Consider the following 21,341-nt stretch of genomic DNA (forward strand, 5'->3'; position numbering starts at 1 on the left):
AGTATTTACTGGACTATTGATTTTTATTATGAGTTTGTATGTCTCTTAAACTTTCTTTATAAATACATTTCATTTATTCTATCCATCAATCATGCATATATGCATGTAGTTAGCTGTCAAAAAATATTACTGACTTTATCAAATGATATGTTTGCACAAAAAAATCATTCAATACTCTTTACTCTTTTACTTGTTTCAGTCATTTTGACTGCAGCCATGCTGGAGCACCGCCTTTAGTCGAGCAAATCAACCCCAGGACTTATTCTTTGTAAGCCCAGTACTTATTCTATCAGTCTCTTTTGCCGAACCGTTAAGTGACAGGGACGTAAACACACCAGCATCGGTTGTCAAGCAATGCTAGGGGGACAAACACAGACACACACACACACATATATATATATACGACAGGCTTCTTTCAGTTTCCGTCTACCAAATCCACTCACAAGGCATTGGTCGGCCTGGGGCTATAGCAGAAGACACTTGCCCAAGATGCCACGCAGTGGGACTGAACCCGGAACCATGTGGTTGATTAGCAAGCTACTTACCACACAGCCACTCCTGCGCCTATATAAATACATGAATAAATACATTAATATTAACATAAGTGCTTTATGTTAATATTGGGTTGAATGGTTCTGTAAATTCAGACATTTACATAAATTGTCAGAGCAGACACAAAAAATATTTCAAGATAAATAATACACTGAAGATTATTTTGCGTTAAATCTGAAATTAATGAGATAATATAATCAAGAATCTGATGACTGGGATATGCTTTTTGGGGCCTTGACCCTTTGCCTGTCCAAAGCATTTTCATATGTTTGTCCAGAACATCCATGCTTAATTTCAGACATTTAGTTAGCCCTTGTTTCCTATGTTTTGAGTAATATAAAAGCTTTCCTTTTGTAAGTCTCAAAAATACTGGTGGTACATAAAAAGCACCCACTACACTCACGGAGTGGTTGGCGTTAGGAAGGGCATCCAGCTGTAGAAACACTGCCAGATCAGACTGGGCCTGGTGCAGCCTTCTGGCTTCCCAGACCCCAGTTGAACCGTCCAACCCATGCTAGCATGGAAAGCGGACGTTAAATGATGATGATGATGATGATGAATTGAAAAGGATTAGAAAGTGTATCATATATAATGCATGGATGCCAGGGAAATATGTCCTGTGTATCACATGTGATATACAGGACAGGCGAAGGGTTAACCTAAAGCAATATTTACCTCAGTATGCTGGAGCATATATACATAGACCATTATACATTATTTTAGATACTGGGTGGTAAAGGGTACATTTAATCAGAGTATTAAAGGCAGGATTGGAAACTATTAACATCTGACTCAATACTTCAACAAAGACATTTCTACCAAATAGGTTTTTGTCACTGAGGAACTTACTTTAGCCTTTGGATTGAATATCAAACTTTGGTGAAGTGCTCCTGCTACCTGCTGAACAAGTTCCTTGCGAATGCCATCTTCAAGCAACTGTTTAGGATCAATCTGAAGAGTAAAAAAAAATTTCCTCAAATGAAATAAATAATAATAATAATAATAATAATAATAATAAAAATCCTTTCTACAATAGGTACAAAGCCTGGAATTTGTGGGGAGGGGATAGTTGATTACATCGACCCCAGTACTTGACTGGTACTTAATTTATAGACCCTGAAAGGTTGACAGGCAAAGTCAACCTGAGCGGAATTTGAACTCAGAACATAGGACAAATTTATATTATTTGCTCTCAGAACTATTGAACTCAGAACATGGCGCAGATGAAATGCCACTAAGCATTTTGCCCAGTGTGCTAACAATTCTGCCAGCTCGCTGCCTTAATAATGATAATAATCCTTTCTATTATAGGCACAAGGCCTGCAATTTGGTGGGGAGGGGTTAAGTCGATTACATCAACCCCAGTACTCAACTGGTACTTAATTTATTGACTCCAAAAAGATGAAAGGCAAAGTCGACCTTGGTGGAATTTGAACTTAGAACGTAGTGATGGTTGAATTACTGCTAAGCATTTTGCCTAGTGTGCTAACAATTCTGCCAGCTCACCACTTTAATAATAATAATAATAATAATATAATAATAATAATAATAATAATAATACTGGTTTAAAATTTTAGCACAAGGCCAGCAACTCCTTTACTTAACTGGTACTTAATTTATTGACTCCTGAAAGGACGAAAGGCTAAGCTGACCTCAGTGGAATTTGAACTCAGATTGTAAAGATGGATGAAATGCCGCTAAGCATTTTGCCCAGTGTGCTAATGATTCTGCCAGCTCACCACCTTAATAATAATAATAATAATAATAACAATAATGATGATGATGATTATAATAACAACTTCTTCCTGTTCAAATGGACAAGGAGTTAGAAAATAATAGACCAGATATAATGATTATAGATAAGGAAAAGCAAAGCTGCTTATTTATCGACCCATCATGCCCATTTGACTCCAGGAACATAAAGAAAGAGGAAGAAAAACAAATAAAATACAATGCTTAATATTTGAAATAAGAAGAATTTGGAGCATCCAAACAGTAAATGTTGTGCATATAATAATTGGTGCATTTGGAGTAGACAGTTTCGCAAGAAATGTAGATGGCTCAGAAGGAAAATGAGTTGTATAAGTGTTCAAAGGAAATACAATTTTTATTACAGCTTCCGAAAAATGCTGAACAAACATAAATTACAGGAGAAATTAAGGTGTGCGCAAAACATCATAATGTAGACATACAATCTGGCAGGAATAACATTTGTAAGACATACTCTCTTTTACTCTTTTACTTGTTTCAGTCATTTGACTGCGGCCATCCTGGAGCACTGCCTTTAGTCAAGCAAATTGACCCCGGGACTTATTCTTTGTAAGCCCAGTACTTATTCTATTGGTCTCTTTTGCCGAACCGCTATGTAACGGGGACATAAACACACCAGCATCGGTTGTCAAGCAATGCTAGGGGGACAAACACAGACACACAAACATACACATACATATATATATATATACATATATACAACAGGCTTCTTTCAGTTTCCCTCTACCAAATCCACTCACAAGGCATTGGTCGGCCCGGGGCTATAGTAGAAGACACTTGCCATGCAGTGGGACTGAACCCGGAACCATGTGGTTGGTAAGCAAGCTACTTACCACACAGCCACTCCTGCGCCTGAATAATTTCAGTTTTACTTGTTACAATTTACAAGATCTCTAGATTGGAGCTATACAAAATAGGACAATACAAAGTAGGACAAATGTCATAATGCAGATAGAAATCTTGCTGGAGAAACCGATTTCAGCAAACCGGATAAAACAATATAATAAGCCTCATAGCTGCTTAAAAGAAACGAATGTCATGTGGAGAACTGGGCACAAGAATTCAGAGTTGCTAAAGGAAACTTAACCCAGTAGTCATAATGACTGGGAAAGCAAAATAGTAACTTCCCATGTTCTAGATGAGGCTGACAGAATGAGGATCTTGAAAGTATGTTGTTAACAGTTCAGCGTCTTCACAACAACTCACTGAACTTTTAGTTTTTAGATGCGCTTTAGACTTGGGCGAAAGTTGTTTGAATTTGTACAACGCTAACCTTAACTGGTCAGTGTCTGTCCCAAACAACTAACTCGTGCTACAATGAAAAAATAAATTTATCACGTCTTACTACTCAGGTAGTAACTCGCTATCAGGAATAAGGCCAAACCTGAGCCAATCCAAAATAATAATAACTATTATGTATTATGATTGCATACATATGTATATATATATATGTGGAGGCGCAATGGCCTAGTGGTTAGGGCAGCGGACTCGCGGTCGCAGGATCGCGGTTTCGATTCCCAGACCGGGCGTTGTGAGTGTTTATTGAGCGAAAACACCTAAAAGCTCCACGAGGTTCCGGCAGGGGGTGGTGATCCCTGCTGTACTCTTTCAACACTCTTTCTTCTGTCGGCCTGCTTGCTTAGCCAGCGGGGTGGCGTCATTCGAAGGCTAAAACAATGCGAACGCATTGTGACCAGCGATGTGTAACTACATCTGATGGTCTGGTGTCATGTGACGTGATCACGTGACATATGTATATACACAAATATGTGTATATGTGAGTACTTACACAAACACACACATACACAGTTTGCTTGCATTTATGTCTACCTTTCCTTATTCCTAGAATCCTTCTACAAGTGCCAGTCTCCAAGAAATGCTGCTGTTTCATCAATGACATAAACAAAAATGGTAAACTTTAGAAAAAAAAATCTCACATTTTAGGATTCATTTTATTCTTTAACTGCTTTCAATGAATGAAATGTGGCCATACTAGGGCATCTCCTGTATAGGCAAAGTCAATATATCAACCACAGTAGTCTGGGTGGAATTTGAACTCAGAATCTGAAGGAATGTGACCAAATAGGTTTTTGAAGGTATATTTGTTCAAAGCTTTACTAATTTGTCATCCACTACTTTAACCAATTATTTCTTATCTGGTTACCAATTGGTTACTATTAATAAGTTTATTACAAGTAACTTTAATGTCTAATTGCTTCTGAAACAAGACTGAAGTACAAGACCATTATGATACCGACAAATTCAAAGAATAAGTCATCTTTCCTTCTGAATAACATCATCTTTGTTTGTAACTTTTCAAACAGTAACCACTTCAATCCAATCTATTATTGATCAGACCTGACCACAGAAAATATTAATCTGCATTATGTAATAATTTTATGTTCAACCGATCAGATATCATTTAATCTAATCATTTGTCCCAATCAATACAGTTATCTTATTGATCAATGTTATTAATAAATGCCTCATTCTCAACTCTCTATTGTGAAAATCATTTACTAACAGCTACATAAATCAAAGAGATCTACGAAGCTTCTAGTCAATAGCTGAGTGGTTATGGTGTGATGCTTATAACCGTTAGGAGATGTGTTTGAATTTTGGAGCAAGCAGTGCATTATGCCTTTGAGCAAGTCACTTCATTTCATGTTGATGCAGTACCCTCAGCTGAGAGAGAATACCAGTGGTACTTAAGGGTTAATCCTGCAAACAGAGTGATATCCCACTCAGTGGGCTCTTGTACTCCCAGCTTTAAAATACTTTAAAATTACAGAAAAGCACCAGCCTTGTTAGTCTGTAGCATGTAGGATTGAAATACACAAAGATTAAAGCAGTGAATTATTTGTTACTAGTAGCAAAGAATTTGTAAATATTCTAGAAATGAACTGACCCAAACAATGGATTAAATTAACCATTCTATTATAAAAAGGACACCAAATTCAACTTAAATCCATTCTCTACTGGCTGGCTTTACATGGAATCTTATGGTAATAAAAGTCATTAACAGGGATTAATAAGCTTTGGATGAGTTTTATCAAATGAATGTAGTCATTTAATTGCTGTCTGAGCTATCAGATAAGTGTTGTATATTTGTTCCTTCTCAAGCCATCCCTGGCTCATAAGGGCTGGTTTCCCAGTTTCCTTGGCATACAGGTTCCTCACCTGGACAGGACGCTGGTCCATCGTAGGTGAGAGCTGCAAGATGCAGGAAGAAAGAGTGAAAGAAATTTGTGGCAAAAGAGTCAGCTGACGTTCGCCATTACCTTCTACCGGAGTCACATGGAGCTTAGGTGTTTCGCTCATAAACACACACATCACCCGGTCTGAGATTTGAACCAGCGATCCCTCAACTGTGAGTCCACTGCTCTAACCACTAGGCCATGTGCCTCCACAGTGTTGTGTGTGTGTATGTGGCACATAAAAAGCACCATCCGAACGTGGCCGATGCCCGCACCGCCTCGTCTGGTTTCTGTGCCGGTGGCACATAATAAGCACCATCCAAACGTGGCTGATGCCAGCGCCGCCTTGGCTGGCTTCCGTGCCGGTGGCATGTTAAAAGCACCAACCGATTGTAGTCGATGCCAGACTCCCCTGGCACCTGTGCCGGTGGCACGTAAAAAGCACCCACTGAGTGGTTGGCGTTAGGAAGGGCATCCAGCTGTAGAAACACTGCCAGATGAAGATTGGAGCCTGATGCAGCCCCTGGCTTCCCAGACCCCGGTCGAACCGTCCAACCCGTGCTAGCGCGGAAAACGGACGTTAAACGATGATGATGATATACACACATATATAGTATTCTATTGATACATCCAGCTGTAGAAACATTGCCAGATTAGACTGGAGCCTGGTGCAGCCTTCTGGCTTCCCAGAACCCCGGTCGAACCGTCCAACCCATGCTAGCATGGAGAACGGACGTTAAACGACGATGATGATGATGATGATGATGAGGCAAAGCATTACTAAATGCAAAGTCAGACATCCAAGATCTAGAATTATCGAGCTATTTTTTACTAGTTTCATCTCGTCTCTTTGTTTTCTCTCCGTGTTTGCAATATGGACAATTAAAGTGGTTTTAGAGTCAGATCATGGCTGCTATTTTCAGCATGGTGGTATCTCGTAGATAACCTAATTTATAATTTTAATAATTATTACCTTTGAAGGTTATTTTTTCCATGCTGACCACTTGATAAAATCATTATTTTATTTTTAAATTAACGATCTTATCCTTATTTCTATATATATATATATATATATATATATATATAACGTAAAGTGTACTAGCCATCTCAATGTGGCTAGCCACTGGGGGTGGGTGTTACTGAAGCTTTTAGCCCCAGGATATCATCGTCTCCAGCTGGATTTAGACACACTTTCTGTGCCCTTCTGATATTCGCAAAGGGAGGTCATCCCCTCTCGAAAACCTAAGTGATACATACGGACTATAGTTTCGAGGTTTTTGCCTCTTGTCAACGTACGGTAATCACCGGTTTTCGATTGGAGAGAACTGTTTGCGAATATCTATTTAATGTTTTTCCCAGCAACCACAGTCACTGATTTAGAAAAACTGTCTGAAAGCATTAATAAATCTCCGAACGAGATGTAAAGAGACAATGAGCTCTTGGGGCTAAAAGCTTCAGTAACACCCACCCCCAGTGGCTAGCCACATTGAGATGGCTAGTACACTTTATGTTGTCGAGTGGTTACTGTTTACATCTCGTTCGGAGATTTATTAATGCTTATATATATATATATTCCAAAAATGTATAAAATATGAATTATATATATATATTATATATATATTCCAAAAATATATTATATATAAAACTGTGCCTTCACAGTGTTGTGTATATATATTATTTTGTTATTATATATATATATATATATTCCAAAAATGTATTATATATAAATATATCTATATCTATTTATATATACCCTCCCACACACACATATTGATAACTGTTCCAAAAGTACACACACATACATGTCAAAGTTGTCTTTCATCCTTTTGGGGTTGATAAAATAAGTATCAGTCAAGTATGGGGTCGATGTAACTGAATAGCCTCCTGCCACAAAATTCCAAGCCTTATGACTATACTCTTTACTTCTTTCGGTCATTTGACTGTGGCCATGCTGGAGCACCGCCTTTAATCGAGCAACTCGACCCCGGGACTTATTCTTTTGGAAGCCCAATACTTATTCTATCGGTCTCTTTTGCCGAACCGCTAAGTAATGGGGACATAAACACACCAGCATCGGTTGTCAAGCAATGCTAGGGGGACAAACACAGACACACACATGCATATATATATATACATATATACGACAGGCTTCTTTTCAGTTTCCGTCTACCAAATCCACTCACAAGGCTTTGGTTGGCTCGAGGCTATAGTAGAAGACACTTGCCTAAGGTGCCACGCAGTGGGACTCAACCTGGAACCATGTGTGGTTGGTAAACAAGCTACTTACCACACAGCCACTCCTGCGCCTATAGTAGAAAGGATTATTACAAGAAGCTTTAAGTTGGTGAGTTGGTGGAATCGTTACCATGCTGGACAAAATACTTAGCAGAATTTCTTCCAGCTAATCACATTCTGTGTTCAAATGTTGTTGAAGTTAACTTTGCTTTACATCCTTTTGGGGTCAAAAAAGGTAAGAATCAGTTGAACATGGGGAAGTGGGTGGGGGGTAATGTAATTGAGTTTACCTATTTCTTTACTAACCACAAGGGGCTGAACACAGAGAGGACAAACAAGGACCAAGGACAGACAAAGGGATGAAGTCAATTGTATCGACCCCAGTGCGTAACTGGTACTTATTTAATCGACCCCAAAAGAATGAAAGGCAAAGTCGACCACGGCGGAATTTGAACTCGGAACGTAGCGGCAGACGAAATACCACTAAGAATTTCGCCCGGCGTGCTAATGTTTCAGTCAGCTTGCCGCCTTCCTATGTAATTGAGTTTACCCTCACCTCAAAACTGCTAGCCCAGCACTAAAACTTGAAACTATAATTACAAGCAGTTTTATGTTAAATAAAACCTTCAGATAAAGTCTTTCAGTTGACAAACACCAACATCCAATCAGGCTGACGTACAGAGATCACGAACTTACTTTAATTATTCCAACAAGAGTGGTTTTCATCATCAACATTCCTTCAGTAAAGACAGAAATTGAATGGGTCAGACGAGCAACCTACAAAAATGAAAGAATCCACTGAATATGGAAGCACATTCTGAACAAAATGTAATAAAAAAGGATAACATAATATCAGCTGTTTAACATGAATAATTCACAAAATATGGAAGCACAATCTAAGTGAAAAATCATCGTTTTCATGTTCTTATTTCATGCTGGCACAAGATGGATAGTTTGACAGGATCTGGCAAGCCAAAGGGCTGTGTTAGGCTCCTGTATCTGCATTGGCAATGTTTTTATGGCTTTATGCCTTCCCTAATATCAAACATTCAACAAAGTGTACCGGGTGCGTTCTCCTATGGCACCAGCACTAACGAGGTTACCAAGTAACGTGCAAGACAAGATCCCTTGATGGAGTTGGGTGTTGAATCAAGGGAGATGGCCTTGTGTCAAGTATTGAGAGGCTGAAGTATGACAGGTAAAGGAGATACATGACTACCTCAGCAGATATGTAATTATCTCCATGGAAAGGCAAAAAAAAACAAAAAAAAACATGTATTTCTTAACACAAACTGCAACCTTGGAACTTAGAATGAACCTAATGCTTATTTACACTGTCCTGAGATGGGATCCTACAGTGGTGCCTTCAGCCAATTTGGTCCCTCATACATCTTGCTGACAAGCCAGCAGTTTCTGTTTCTAGATTTTTCCAAGATTTTTCATCAACATATCCATGGACATCGGTGCAGAATGGCTTCTGTTTTGATGCTTAATAAGCATGAACTCAATGCCTGCATGACTACTTTTTTTTTCACTTCTTTCAGTCATTCGATTGTAGCCATGCTGGCGCACTACCTTTAGTTGAAAAAATAACCCCCAGGACTTATTCTTTGTAGGCCCAGTACTTATTCTATCGGTCTCTTTTGCCAAACAGCTAATTTACGGGGACGTAAACACACCAGCATTGTTTGTCAAGCGATTGTGGGGGGGACAAGCACAGACACACAAACATATACACACGTATATATATATATATATATATACACACACACACACACACACACACATATATATATACATATATATATATATATGATGGGCTTCTTTTAGTTTCTGTCTCCTCAATCCACTCACAAGGCTTTGGCCAGCCCGAGGTTATAGCAGAAGACACTTGCCCAAGGTGACATGTAGTGGAACTCAACCTGGAGCCATGTGGTTGGGGAGCAAGCTTCTTACCACACAGCCACGCCTGCCCCTATGTTACACTTTTTCACATAAATATGCACGTCATGTACATAGACACAGGAGTGGCTGTGTGGTAAGTAGCTTGCTTACCAACCACATGGTTTCGGGTTCCGTCCCACTGCGTGGCATCTTGGGCAAGTGTCTTCTGCTATAGCCCCGGGCCGACCAATGCCTTGTGAGTGGATTTGGTAGACGGAAACTGAAAGAAGCCTGTCATCTATATGTATATATATGTATGTGTGTGTGTTTGTGTGTCTGTGTTTGCCCCCCTAGCATTGTTTGACAACCGATGCTGGTGTGTTTACGTCCCCGTCACTTAGCGGTTCGGCAAAAGAGACCAATAGAATAAGTACTGGGCTTACAAAGAATAAGTCTTGGGGTCGATTTGCTCGACTAAAGGCGGTGCTCCAGCATGGCTGCAGTCAAATGACTGAAACAAGTAAAAGAGTAAAAGAGATATATGAAGTATAAATGCACACAGACACACACATATACATTGATATAGTGAGGAAGAGGGAGAACAATGTGTCGCTTATATGCATGTGTCTACAAAGAAACAATCATTGTGGAATGATGAATGTGACTTACTTCATATCTTTCTTCGAGTTGAGCATAATCCTTCATTTTATCTTTCTCAAGTCGTGTGGGCAATTCTTTGATTTGTGCTGTTTGCTTCTGAATAATCAGAGCTAGCAAACCAAACATCGTTCGTGGAATGATCTAGAAGAGAAGAAAAATTTCATAAACATTTACCTTATATTCAGAGTGAAAATACTAACCATTTTGCTGTAAGTGTACAAGGTCAATTCTCTAAGTTACATCATCATCATCATCGTTTAGCATCCGCTTTCCATGCTGGCATGAGTTGGATGGTTCAACTGGGGTCTGGGAAGCCAGAAGGCTGCACCAGACCCAAGCTGAACTGGCAATGTTTCTACGGCTGGATGCCCTTCCTAACGCCAACCACTCCGTGAGTGTAGTGGGTGCTTTTTACGTGCCACCGGCACAGGTGCCAGCCGGAGCTGGCAAATGGCCACGAACGGATGGTTCTTTTTATGTGCCACCGGCACAGGGGCCAGGCGAGGCTGGCAAACAGCCACGACGGATGGTGCTTTTTATGTGCCACCGGCATGGGGGCCAGGCGAGGCTGGCAATGGCCACGAATGGATGGTGCTTTTTATGTGCCACCGGCACGGGGGCCAGGCGAGGCTGGCAAACGGCCATGAACGGATGGTGCTTTTTATGTGCCACCGGCACGGGGGCCAGGCAAGGCTGGCAGCGGACATGAACGGATGGTGCTTTTTATGTGCCACCGACAGCGGCCACGAACGGTTGGTGCTTTTTATGTGCCGCTGGCAGCGGCCACGATTGGATAGGTCCTTTTATGTGCCACTGGCAGCGGCCACGAACGGATGGTGCTTTTTATGTGCCACCGGCACGGGGGCCAGGTGAGGCTGGCAAACATCCACGAACGGATGGTGCTTTTTATGTGCCACCGGCACGGGGGCCAGGCTAGGCTGGCAGAGGTCACGAACGGATGGTGCTTTTTATGTGCCACCGGATAGTGCTTTTTATGTGCCGCTGGCAGCGGCCACGAATGGATGGGGCCTTTTATGTGCAGCTGGCAGCGGCCACGAACGGATGGTGCGTATTATGTGACACACCGGCACGGTGGCCAGGCGAGGCTGGCAGTGGCCACGAACGGATGGTGCCTTTTATGTGCAGCTGGCAGCGGCCACAAACGGATGGTGCTTTTTATGTGCCACCGGCACGGGGGACAGGCGGGGCTGGCAGCGGCCACGAACGGATGGAGCTTTTTATGTGCCACTGGCACGGGGACCAGGCGAGGCTAGCAAACGTCCACGAACGGATAGTGCTATTTATGTGCCACCGGCATGGGGGCCAGGCGAGGCTGGCAGCGGCCACGAACGGATGGTGCTTCTTAAGTGCCGCTGGCAGCGGCCACGAATGGATGGGGCCTTTTATGTGCAGCTGGCATAAAAGGCCAGCGAGGCTGGCAGCGGCCACGAACGGACGGTGCGTTTTATGTGCCACCGCACGGGGGCGAGGCGAGGCTGGCAGTGGCCACGAACGGATGGTGCTTTTTATGTGCCACCGGCACGGGGGCCAGGTGAGGCTGGCAAACATCCACGAACAGATGGTGCTTCTTATGTGCCGCTGGCAGCGGCCACGAACGGATGCTGCTTTTTATGTGCCACCGGCACGGGGGCCAGGCGAGGCTGGCAGTGGCCACGAACGGATGGTGCTCTTTATGTGCCCCCGGCACCGGGGCCATGCGAGGCTGGCAAACGGCCACGAACGGATGGTGCTTTTTATGTGCCGATGGCAGCGGCCACGATCGGATGGTGCCTCTTATGTGCAGCTGGCAGCGGCCACAAACGGATGGTGCTTTTTATGTGCCACCGGCACGGGGGACAGGCGAGGCTGGCAGCGTTCAGGAACGGATGGTGCTTTTTATGTGCTACCGGCACGGGGGCCAGGCGGGGCTGGCAGTGGCCACGAACTGATGGAGCTTTTTATGTGCCACTGGCACGGGGACCAGGCGAGGCTAGCAAACGTCCACGAACGGATAGTGCTAATTATGTGCCACCGGCACGTGGGCCAGGCGAGGCTGGCAGCGGCCACGAACGGTTGGTGCTTTTTATGTGCCACCGGCATGGGGGATAGGGTAGGCTGGCAGCGGTCATGAACGGATGGTGCTTTTTATGTGCCACCGGCACGCGGGCCAGGCGAGGCTGGCAGCGGCCACGAACGGATGGTGCTTTTTTTGTGCCACTGGCACGGGGGCAAGGCGAGGCTGGCAAACGGCCACGAATGGATGGTGCTTTTTATGTGCCACTGGCATGGGGGCCAGGCGAGACTGGCAAACGGCCATGAACGGATGGTGCTTTTTATGTGCCACCCGCATGGGGGCCAGGCGAGGCTGGCAAACGGGCATGAACGGATGGTGTTTTTTATGTGCCACCGGCATGGGGGCCAGGCGAGGCTGGCAAACGGCCATGAACGGATGCTGCTTTTTATGTGCCACCGGCACGTGGGCCAGGCGAGGCTGGCAAACGGCCACGAACGGATGGTGCTTTTTATGTGCCGCTGGCAGCGGCCACGATCGGATGGTGCCTCTTATGTGCAGCTGGCAGCGGCCACAAACGGATGGTGCTTTTTATGTGCCACTGGCATGGGGGCCAGGTAAGGCTTGGAACGGCCACGAATGGATGGTGTTTTCTATGTGCCACCGGCATGGGGGCCAGGCGAGGCTGGCAAACGGCCATGAACGGATGGTGTTTTTTATGTGCCACCGGCATGGGGGCCAGGCGAGCCTGGCAAACGGCCATGAACGGATGCTGCTTTTTATGTGCCACCGGCACGTGGGCCAGGCGAGGCTGGCAAACGGCCACGAACGGATGGTGCTTTTTATGTGCCGCTGGCAGTGGCCACGATCGGATGGTGCCTCTTATGTGCAGCTGGCAGCGGCTACAAACAGATGGTGCTTTTCATGTGCCACCGGCACGGGGGACAGGCGAGGCTGGCAGCGTTCAGGAACGGATGGTGCTTTTTATGTGCTACCGGCACGGGGGCCAGGCGGGGCTGGCAGTGGCCACGAACTGATGGAGCTTTTTATGTGCCACTGGCACGGGGACCAGGCGAGGCTAGCAAACGTCCACGAACGGATAGTGCTAATTATGTGCCACCGGCACGGGGGCCAGGCGAGGCTGGCAGCGGCCACGAACGGTTGGTGCTTTTTATGTGCCACCGGCATGGGGGATAGGGTAGGCTGGCAGCGGTCATGAATGGATGGTGCTTTTTATGTGCCACCGGCACGCGGGCCAGGCGAGGCTGGCAGCGGCCACGAATGGATGGTGCTTTTTATGTGCCACCGGCATGGGGGCCAGGCGAGACTGGCAAACGGCCATGAACAGATGGTGCTTTTTACGTGCCACCGGCACGTGGGCCAGGTAAGGCTGGCAACGGCCACGAATGGATGGTGTTTTTTATGTGCCACCGGCATGGGGGCCAGGTGAGGCTGGCAAACGGCCATGATCGGATGGTGCTTTTTACGTGCCACCGGCACGGGGCCAGGTAAGGCTGGCACGGGGCCAGGTAAGGCTGGCACGGGGGGCAGGTAAGGCTGGCACGGGGGCCAGGTAAGGCTGGCACGGCCACGGATGAATGGTGCTTTTTATGTGCCACGAACGGATGGTGCTTTTTATGCACCAACATCATCATCATCATCTTCAGCTTCATCATTGTTGCAACGTTTGCTTTTTACATTGAAGCAAGTTGTAGAAGACGGAGACCTGGGTGACATGGGACGTAGTACTGAAGGTCAATCTCAAAAACCCTAACCTTGTTAAGGGGATGACAGAGGACCAAGATATGTGGTGCACTGTAGTACTCAAGAAGACCCACCTACCACAACCGAACTAAGATCCTAGCAGCCAAGGTACCACACAAAATGTATTGGTGGGGGTGCTGGTGCCACATATAAAGCACTAGTGCTGGTACCATGTAAAAAGCACTGGTACTAGAGCCACATAAAAAGCACCAGTACACTCTGTAAAGTGGTTGGCATTAGAAGGACACCCAACTGTAGAAATGAAGCCAAGACAGACTATAGATCCTGGTGTGGCTTCGGGCTTCATCAGTTCCTGTCAAGCCATCTAACCCATGCCAGTATAGATAAGAAATATTAAACATTGATGAAAATGATGATGATTGGGTTAGATGAGACTTACCAAAACCGTGTTCAATGGCTGGGAGCACTTTTTGTGGCCAACTCTTAACCCTTTCGTTATTAACCCGGCTGAAACCGCCTCTGGCTCTGAGTACAAATGCCTTGTTTTCATAAGTTTTGAATTAAAATCTTTCACCAAACCTTAGTCACAATTTATGTCCCTAACACTAGCTTAATGATAACAAAGTTATTTTACTAAATTCTTTGTTATATTTAAAGTAATTGAAAGAAACACAGAGCATCTCAAAATAAATACAGTAACGAAAGGGTTAATTCTTATCTAAGTAAGGAATTTTTACTTTACTGATCTTCAGATAAAGAACTGCTGAGCTACAGGATATAATGCTTACAGGTGATGTCAATAAATATCCCCATTATTTAATTCAGCCATAGGCAAACTGCTAGACTGCAGCTCATGGGACTTTCTCAATGGCATGCCTAACAAAACATTACTTTCAGTTAAGAAGATGATATTTTTTCAATGATATTTGTTTGAAAAAATATCATCTTATTTGTATTGTACAATACACATTTCAATGCTTCTGATAAAAAATAAACAAACATTTGTTTGTTTACATTTATACATACATGACTACCTTCAATATTTTTAGATGACAAGTTATGTCTCATGTGGCCTGCTTACTCTTTTATTTGTTTCAGTCATTTGATTGTGGCCATGCTGGAGCACTGCCTTTAGTCGAGGAAATTGACCTCAGGACTTATTCTTTGTAAGCCTAGTACTTATCCTATCGGTCTCTTTTGCCGAACCGCTAAAGACACACAAACACATACATATATACGATGGGCTTCTTTCAGTTTCCGTCTACCAAATCCACTGACAAGGCTTTGGTCGGCCTGAGGCTATAGTAGAAGACACTTACCCAAGATGTTACGCAGTGGGACTGAACCCAGAACCATGTGGTTGGTAAGCAAGCTACTTACCACACAGCCACTCATATGTCTATGCTTCTTGAAAATAGTTTCCTATGTCTGATTTGATTAGTGTCAATGTGATAGCACATAGAAACAAAAACACACACATATGAAGAGTGGAGTTTTGTACACTTTCTGTCAATGAAAGTTCAATCACAAGGCAATGGTCAGCCGAAGGTTATAATAGAAGATCATTCAAAATGTCCCAGTGAGATTAAATACGAAACAACATAGTTGCAGTCTTCTTCATCAGACAGCTATGTTTGATTTCTAAATGAGGCACAAGGTTACACATTTAGGGAGAGGGGTAAAGTTGGTTTACTCATTCCTAGTATTGGATCGGTGACTGGTACTTTATTTTAGTAATTCCTAGAAAGATGAAACAGAGGTGACCCTGTATGATTTGAATTCAGAAATGTAAAGGAACACAACTAAACAGCACAAAGTATTTTGGTCAATGCCCTACTGACTGTTTTAATCTACTGGATAAATAATAGCTCCAATTTCAGATTATTGATTCTAAAAGGGTGGCAGATGGAGAGAGAAATAATAGAAAAAGGGGAAACAATCCCTTGTGAATATAAACATAGGTAAAGGCAGTGAGGTGGCAGAATCATTAGGACACCGGGCCAAATGCTTAGCAACATTTTGTCTGTCTTCATATTCTGAGTTCAAATTCTGCCTCGGTTCACTTTGCCTTTTGTCCTTTAAGGGTTAATAAAAAAGTATCAGTTAAACACTGAGGTCAATGTTTTTGACTAACCCCTACCCTGAAATTGCTGGCCTTGTGTTAAAATTTGAAATCAATAGAAATATAGGCAACAATTGGATAGATCTGAAAATTCAATCATTTCAAAGAAGTCTACAGAGAGAATGACAATTTGCTAAACTCACCTGTAACACCTTTCTAAGATAGGCCACCAGTTCACCTGAGTAGTACTTTGATACACTGATAAGGTCAGGACTGTTAGCTTGAAGAATTCTCATGAGTGGCAGATCCAATGCAGAAGCCATCTACAAAATAAATACATCATTACCACCATCACCCAACTTCGTCCTGCTACTTCCATCTCACAACCATCATTATTTTTGGTGTTTATTCTTTCACTTTCACTTCTAATGATTGTGGTTACATACAGGCACACACACAAACATGCACACACAGACACGTACATAGATACATACACCTGATTAGTGTTGAGCATCAGGAAAAAAAAAAAAACCCACAGTACATTAATAATGCAGTTTTAGTTTGGTTGAGTCAGTCTCTTGCTACTCTGAGTTTCACCTGTGGGTAAACAGACTCTTCAGGTAAGTTATGACATGTCTGAAGAGCCTGTGCACCGTTAGGCAATACTCAGAGTGGCTAGAGACTGACCTGACCAAAATAAAATACATTATATATTACACACACACACACACACACACACACACACACACACAAAGAGAAATGGTTGAGTGGATACAGTACTATTGCATTATAAGTAAGCTAATAAGACTTGAATTCAAATCCACTGAAAGCATTTCATTGTCTATAGAGTATTTTTAATACTCAATTAATTAAATATATTAATACTAACTTAACAGTTTTTTTCCCATAAGGATGACATCTCTGAAAATTTAACATCACTAATTTATTTTGAAATATATTAACATCTACTTATGTGACATACACAAATATATTAACATCTACTTATGTGACATATACAAAGTGATTCTCTCATCACTCTTTCAGTAAGTACAGTCAAGTTTATGTTTAGCTGAAGAGGTCTAACAGCAAAACATGCCAAGAGTTGTCTCCCATACTTGCCGAAATAATTAAAATAATATTAGTTTGGAGGTAATTTCGTTTTTACATCGCCACTTAATTAAGCGTTTCTAATTAGGCAATTAATATCCACTGTCTCAAAAACATCATTAACTTATCCTTGTGATTTAGATCACCTAACAATTGAGGACAAACACCATATTATTTGAGAATATTGATACTGAAATATGTTTTAACATTCTCAGTCTGTGAACATAATATATGTTGCTAAGTACAAAATATATGAACAAAGGAAAAAAAACGACCACAAATCTCCACCGGTATTGGAGATCAATAGTGCACATTGCACACGATACCTTTAAAAATGTTGCCCTCAGTTTTATCACAAGGGAGGGATCTTTCTTAATGCCTTCCTGCATTATTGATGTATAACTGCAACATAGAAACAAGTGGATTGTTAAAAGAAATATGAAATATATATGCTATATCATATTATATTCAGAAATATTAAATTTCTAAATCTCTCATGCGACAGTATACAACCATTCTATCGCCCCCACCACTGTACATATCTCTATGAGAGATTTAGAAATTTAATATTTCTGATTTTGGTAATCAGTGAATAAACTTCACTGAATTTAGAAATATACATTTGCGAATCGAGGCAGATATCAACGGCTGGTGGGCGTCTGCTACTCTAGACTGATGATGGACAATGATCCTGAAACATGCGTGTCTCTAGATGCAGGCCTGGCTGCTGGGGGTGTTTGTCTCCCCTTCATAAATGTATATAAGGACACAGGAAAAATGTGTCGAAGCCAGCAGGAAGCGTCGATGCTTCCTAGGGCTAAACAGCGGTGGTGTAACCCCCTACTGTCACGTTCGTGTTAGATTGACAGTATACAACCATTCTATTGCCCCACCACCGTACATGTCTCTACGAGAGATTCAGAAATTTAGTATTTCCGAATTATTTTTTCCAATTCTAATTTCTTGACTCCAAATCCTTCACTCCACATCCATGTGTTTGTGTTAATGTTTACATTCTGTGTCTTCGCATGAAATCAATTGCACGTTAGATTGACAGTATACAACCATTCCATATTATATTGTATTATGCATATTATATGTATATATAAATGTATTTGTATACACACACATACACACGCAAGTCCCATCATCATCATCATCATCATCATTTAAATTGGTTTCTATGCTGGGATGGGTTGGACATTGTGACAGGATTGAATGGATGAGAGGGCCACATCTTGTCAAAGTGCCTCAGCTTTGGGCATGGTTTCTGTGACTGGCTACCCTTGCTAATGTCAACACTTTACAGAGTGTACTATATGCTTTTATCAGGACACTATGAAATATGTCCAGGAATCTGACAGGGGGCAGTGCTGGACAGATATGACCATTCTAAGAGAGCAGTAGATGCCCATCCAATCAATGCCCAAATGGAAAACAGAGGATATTAAAATTTGCAGCTACTGTAAAAGTAAAAGCCATACTGTGTCACTGAAAACATGGTGTGTCTTTCCCAAGTTACATTCTTTAGGAAGAGTATTACAGGTACAATATGATAGAGTGGTTATGGAATTTGATTTGGAGCCACATGGTTTTGGGTTCCATTCTGCAATGTGGCACTTAAGGTAAGTGTTTTCTATGACAGCCTCAAGCAGATCAATGACTTATGTGATGTGTGATAGGGGAAACACTTCACAAACCCATCATGTGTATGTGCATGTGGATATGTGTGTTGGTTTGTTTCTACATAACTTTACACTGATACTAGTTGAGCAGAGAGGCGTTTGTTTACATCTCTTGTGAACAATATGTCCCTTAGCTTAGTGGTTTTATCAGTTTCACATATAAACCAGTGGAACAGGAGTGCCTAACTTGAAGAACAGATAAGGAATGGAGATAAGCAAAGACAACAATCTATAAAATACTGCCTCAATAACTTTGGTCCAAACCATTCCGGCATGGAGAAAGTATACAGAAAGGTGAAACGACAAACTAGGGAATTCTGAAGAGTTCTGGCACTAGATAAAAATGAAATACTGAAATACTGACCTGTCCATTAAGTGCCACGCATAAGAAAGGTCAGCAACTATTTGGATAGTGATCAGTACCTCTTCTTTGATGTTAATGGTGCGAATCATTTGATGAAGGTATTTACGAGTGTCAGCCAAGAACTGTTTCACTTGAAGGTTGCTCTCCAGCTGATGGAATTCTTGGACCTGTCAAAAATGAAAAAAAAAATGATGTTAAATGTCAATGACTCTACTTGACTTGGCAACAGTACAACCAGAAATTATACAAACACTGTATACTTCAATGTATATATAGCCTTACTTGTCTAATTTCATCATCTTCATTATTTAGCATCCATTTTCCAGGCTGGAATAAGTAAGATGATTTGACTGGGGCTGGTAAGCTGGAGAGTTACACCAGACTCCAGTCTGTTTTGGCTTAGTTTGTATGGCTGGATGCCCTTCTTGACACCAACCACTCCACAGAGATGCACAGAGTGTCTTTTACATGTCACCAGCTGGCATGTGCGCCTTTCATATGACACTGGCTGGAGAGCTGCACCAGGCTCTGGTCTGTTTTGGCTTGGTTTCTATTGCTGTGTGCCCTTCCTAATACCAATCACTCCATAGAGTGTACTGTGTGCCTTTTACATGTCACTGGCATGGATGCCTTTTACATGTCACCAGCACTGGCCATGATTATGATTTCACTTAGTTTGTCATGTCTTTTCAAGTACAGCAAATCACCAAAAGTCTTGGTTACTGGACACTCAGCGTACAAGGAATACATCACCATATTTTCTGGCATATAAGATGCACTCTTGTATAAGATGTGCACCTATTTTTACAAACATATTTTGTGAAAAAAATTAAATGTTTCCTCATACAATCATAAACTTGGTATACTTTCCGTAATATAGTCACATTTGATGCTTGGTAATTATATTTAAGAATAAAAGGAATACATCTTACATATATAAGATCTATCATGGGTTAAGTCAGTTCCATTTAGCTCTCTCCACAAACAGACTGCAGTAAATTACAAAGAAGACAAAGCATCATAGACAGAGCATCATCGCGAGCAGACCACAGTTACTGACCACATACTCAGCAAAATACAGTGACTAGTTAAGATAATAATAATAAAACATTGTGTACAGTGCTCAGGTGCACTACAAAGGTGCACTAAAGTGTATGTATAATCAAGTGTAGTTTCGGCGGATTTCGGAAAGCATGAGGGCCTTAAAGGATGCAGTGTCATGGCAGTCAACAACTGATGCAGGCAGTTTGTTCCATGCTTCAGCAACTCTGAGCGTGAAAAAATGTTTCCGAAAGTCATGGGAGCTGTGCTGTTTTCTGACTTTGTAGGCATGTCCACGTGTGTTGGACACATGGAGATCAAAAAGGTGTTCAGTGTTGTTGTTGGTGAGGTGGTTGATAACTTTGTGGGTGTTTACCAAGTCCATCGCCAGACGCCGGAGCTTCAGTGAATCCATGCCCAAGGAAACAAGGCGCTCAGAGTATGGTAGGTGTCTGATGGAGGGTATGCGTTTGGTTGCACGTCTCTGAACAGATTCCAGGAGGTCAATGTTCTGTCAACAAGTAATGTCAACATCAGTACTGATTTGCTCAAGCGGAGATGAGCGTGGAATATGTAAAAACTGACGCACATTCACACACAAACATACATGTGTGTATGTAACAGGGTTCTTGCAGTTTCCATCTGCCAAATTTCTTAATGTGGTATTGGTAATTCTGGAGCTATAGTCAAAGACAGTTTCTCAAGGTGCTGTACAGTAGGACTGAACTCAAAACCACAGTGTTGCAAAATGAATTTCTTAACAATAATACTATGCTTGTGTCCATAGCTAGGTCTGACATGCCTGCCTGCCTATCTGTCTGTCTGTCTATCTATCTATCTATCTATATATTACTCTTTTACTTGTTTCAGTCATTTGACTGTGACCATGCTGGAGCACTGCCTTTAGTCGACCAAATTGACCCCAGGACTTATTCTTAGTCTATCTGTCTCTTTTGCCAAAGCGCTAAGTTACGGGTACGTAAACACACCAGCATTGGTTGTCAAGCAATGTTGGGGGGGGGGGGACAACACAGATATACAAACATAC

The 21,341-nt window shown here is 42.3% G+C and overlaps 1 protein-coding gene across 2 annotated transcripts in view; it reads right to left on the reverse strand.

The window, feature by feature from the left end:
* LOC115215174 (WASH complex subunit 5) overlaps positions 1-21,341 on the reverse strand; it is a 229,346-nt gene that overhangs the window by 41,324 nt on the left and 166,681 nt on the right. For both annotated transcript variants that reach the window (XM_029784356.2, XM_036505410.1), the window contains exons 13-18: positions 19,253-19,419; positions 17,530-17,605; positions 16,300-16,419; positions 10,308-10,439; positions 8,451-8,531; positions 1,402-1,503 (exon numbers count right to left, since the gene is read on the reverse strand). In XM_029784356.2, the coding sequence (XP_029640216.1) occupies positions 1,402-1,503; positions 8,451-8,531; positions 10,308-10,439; positions 16,300-16,419; positions 17,530-17,605; positions 19,253-19,419 (678 nt within the window). The remainder of the gene's footprint in view (positions 1-1,401; positions 1,504-8,450; positions 8,532-10,307; positions 10,440-16,299; positions 16,420-17,529; positions 17,606-19,252; positions 19,420-21,341) is intronic.

Source organism: Octopus sinensis, linkage group LG8, assembly GCF_006345805.1.
Source record: "Octopus sinensis linkage group LG8, ASM634580v1, whole genome shotgun sequence".
NCBI lineage: Eukaryota > Metazoa > Mollusca > Cephalopoda > Octopoda > Octopodidae > Octopus > Octopus sinensis.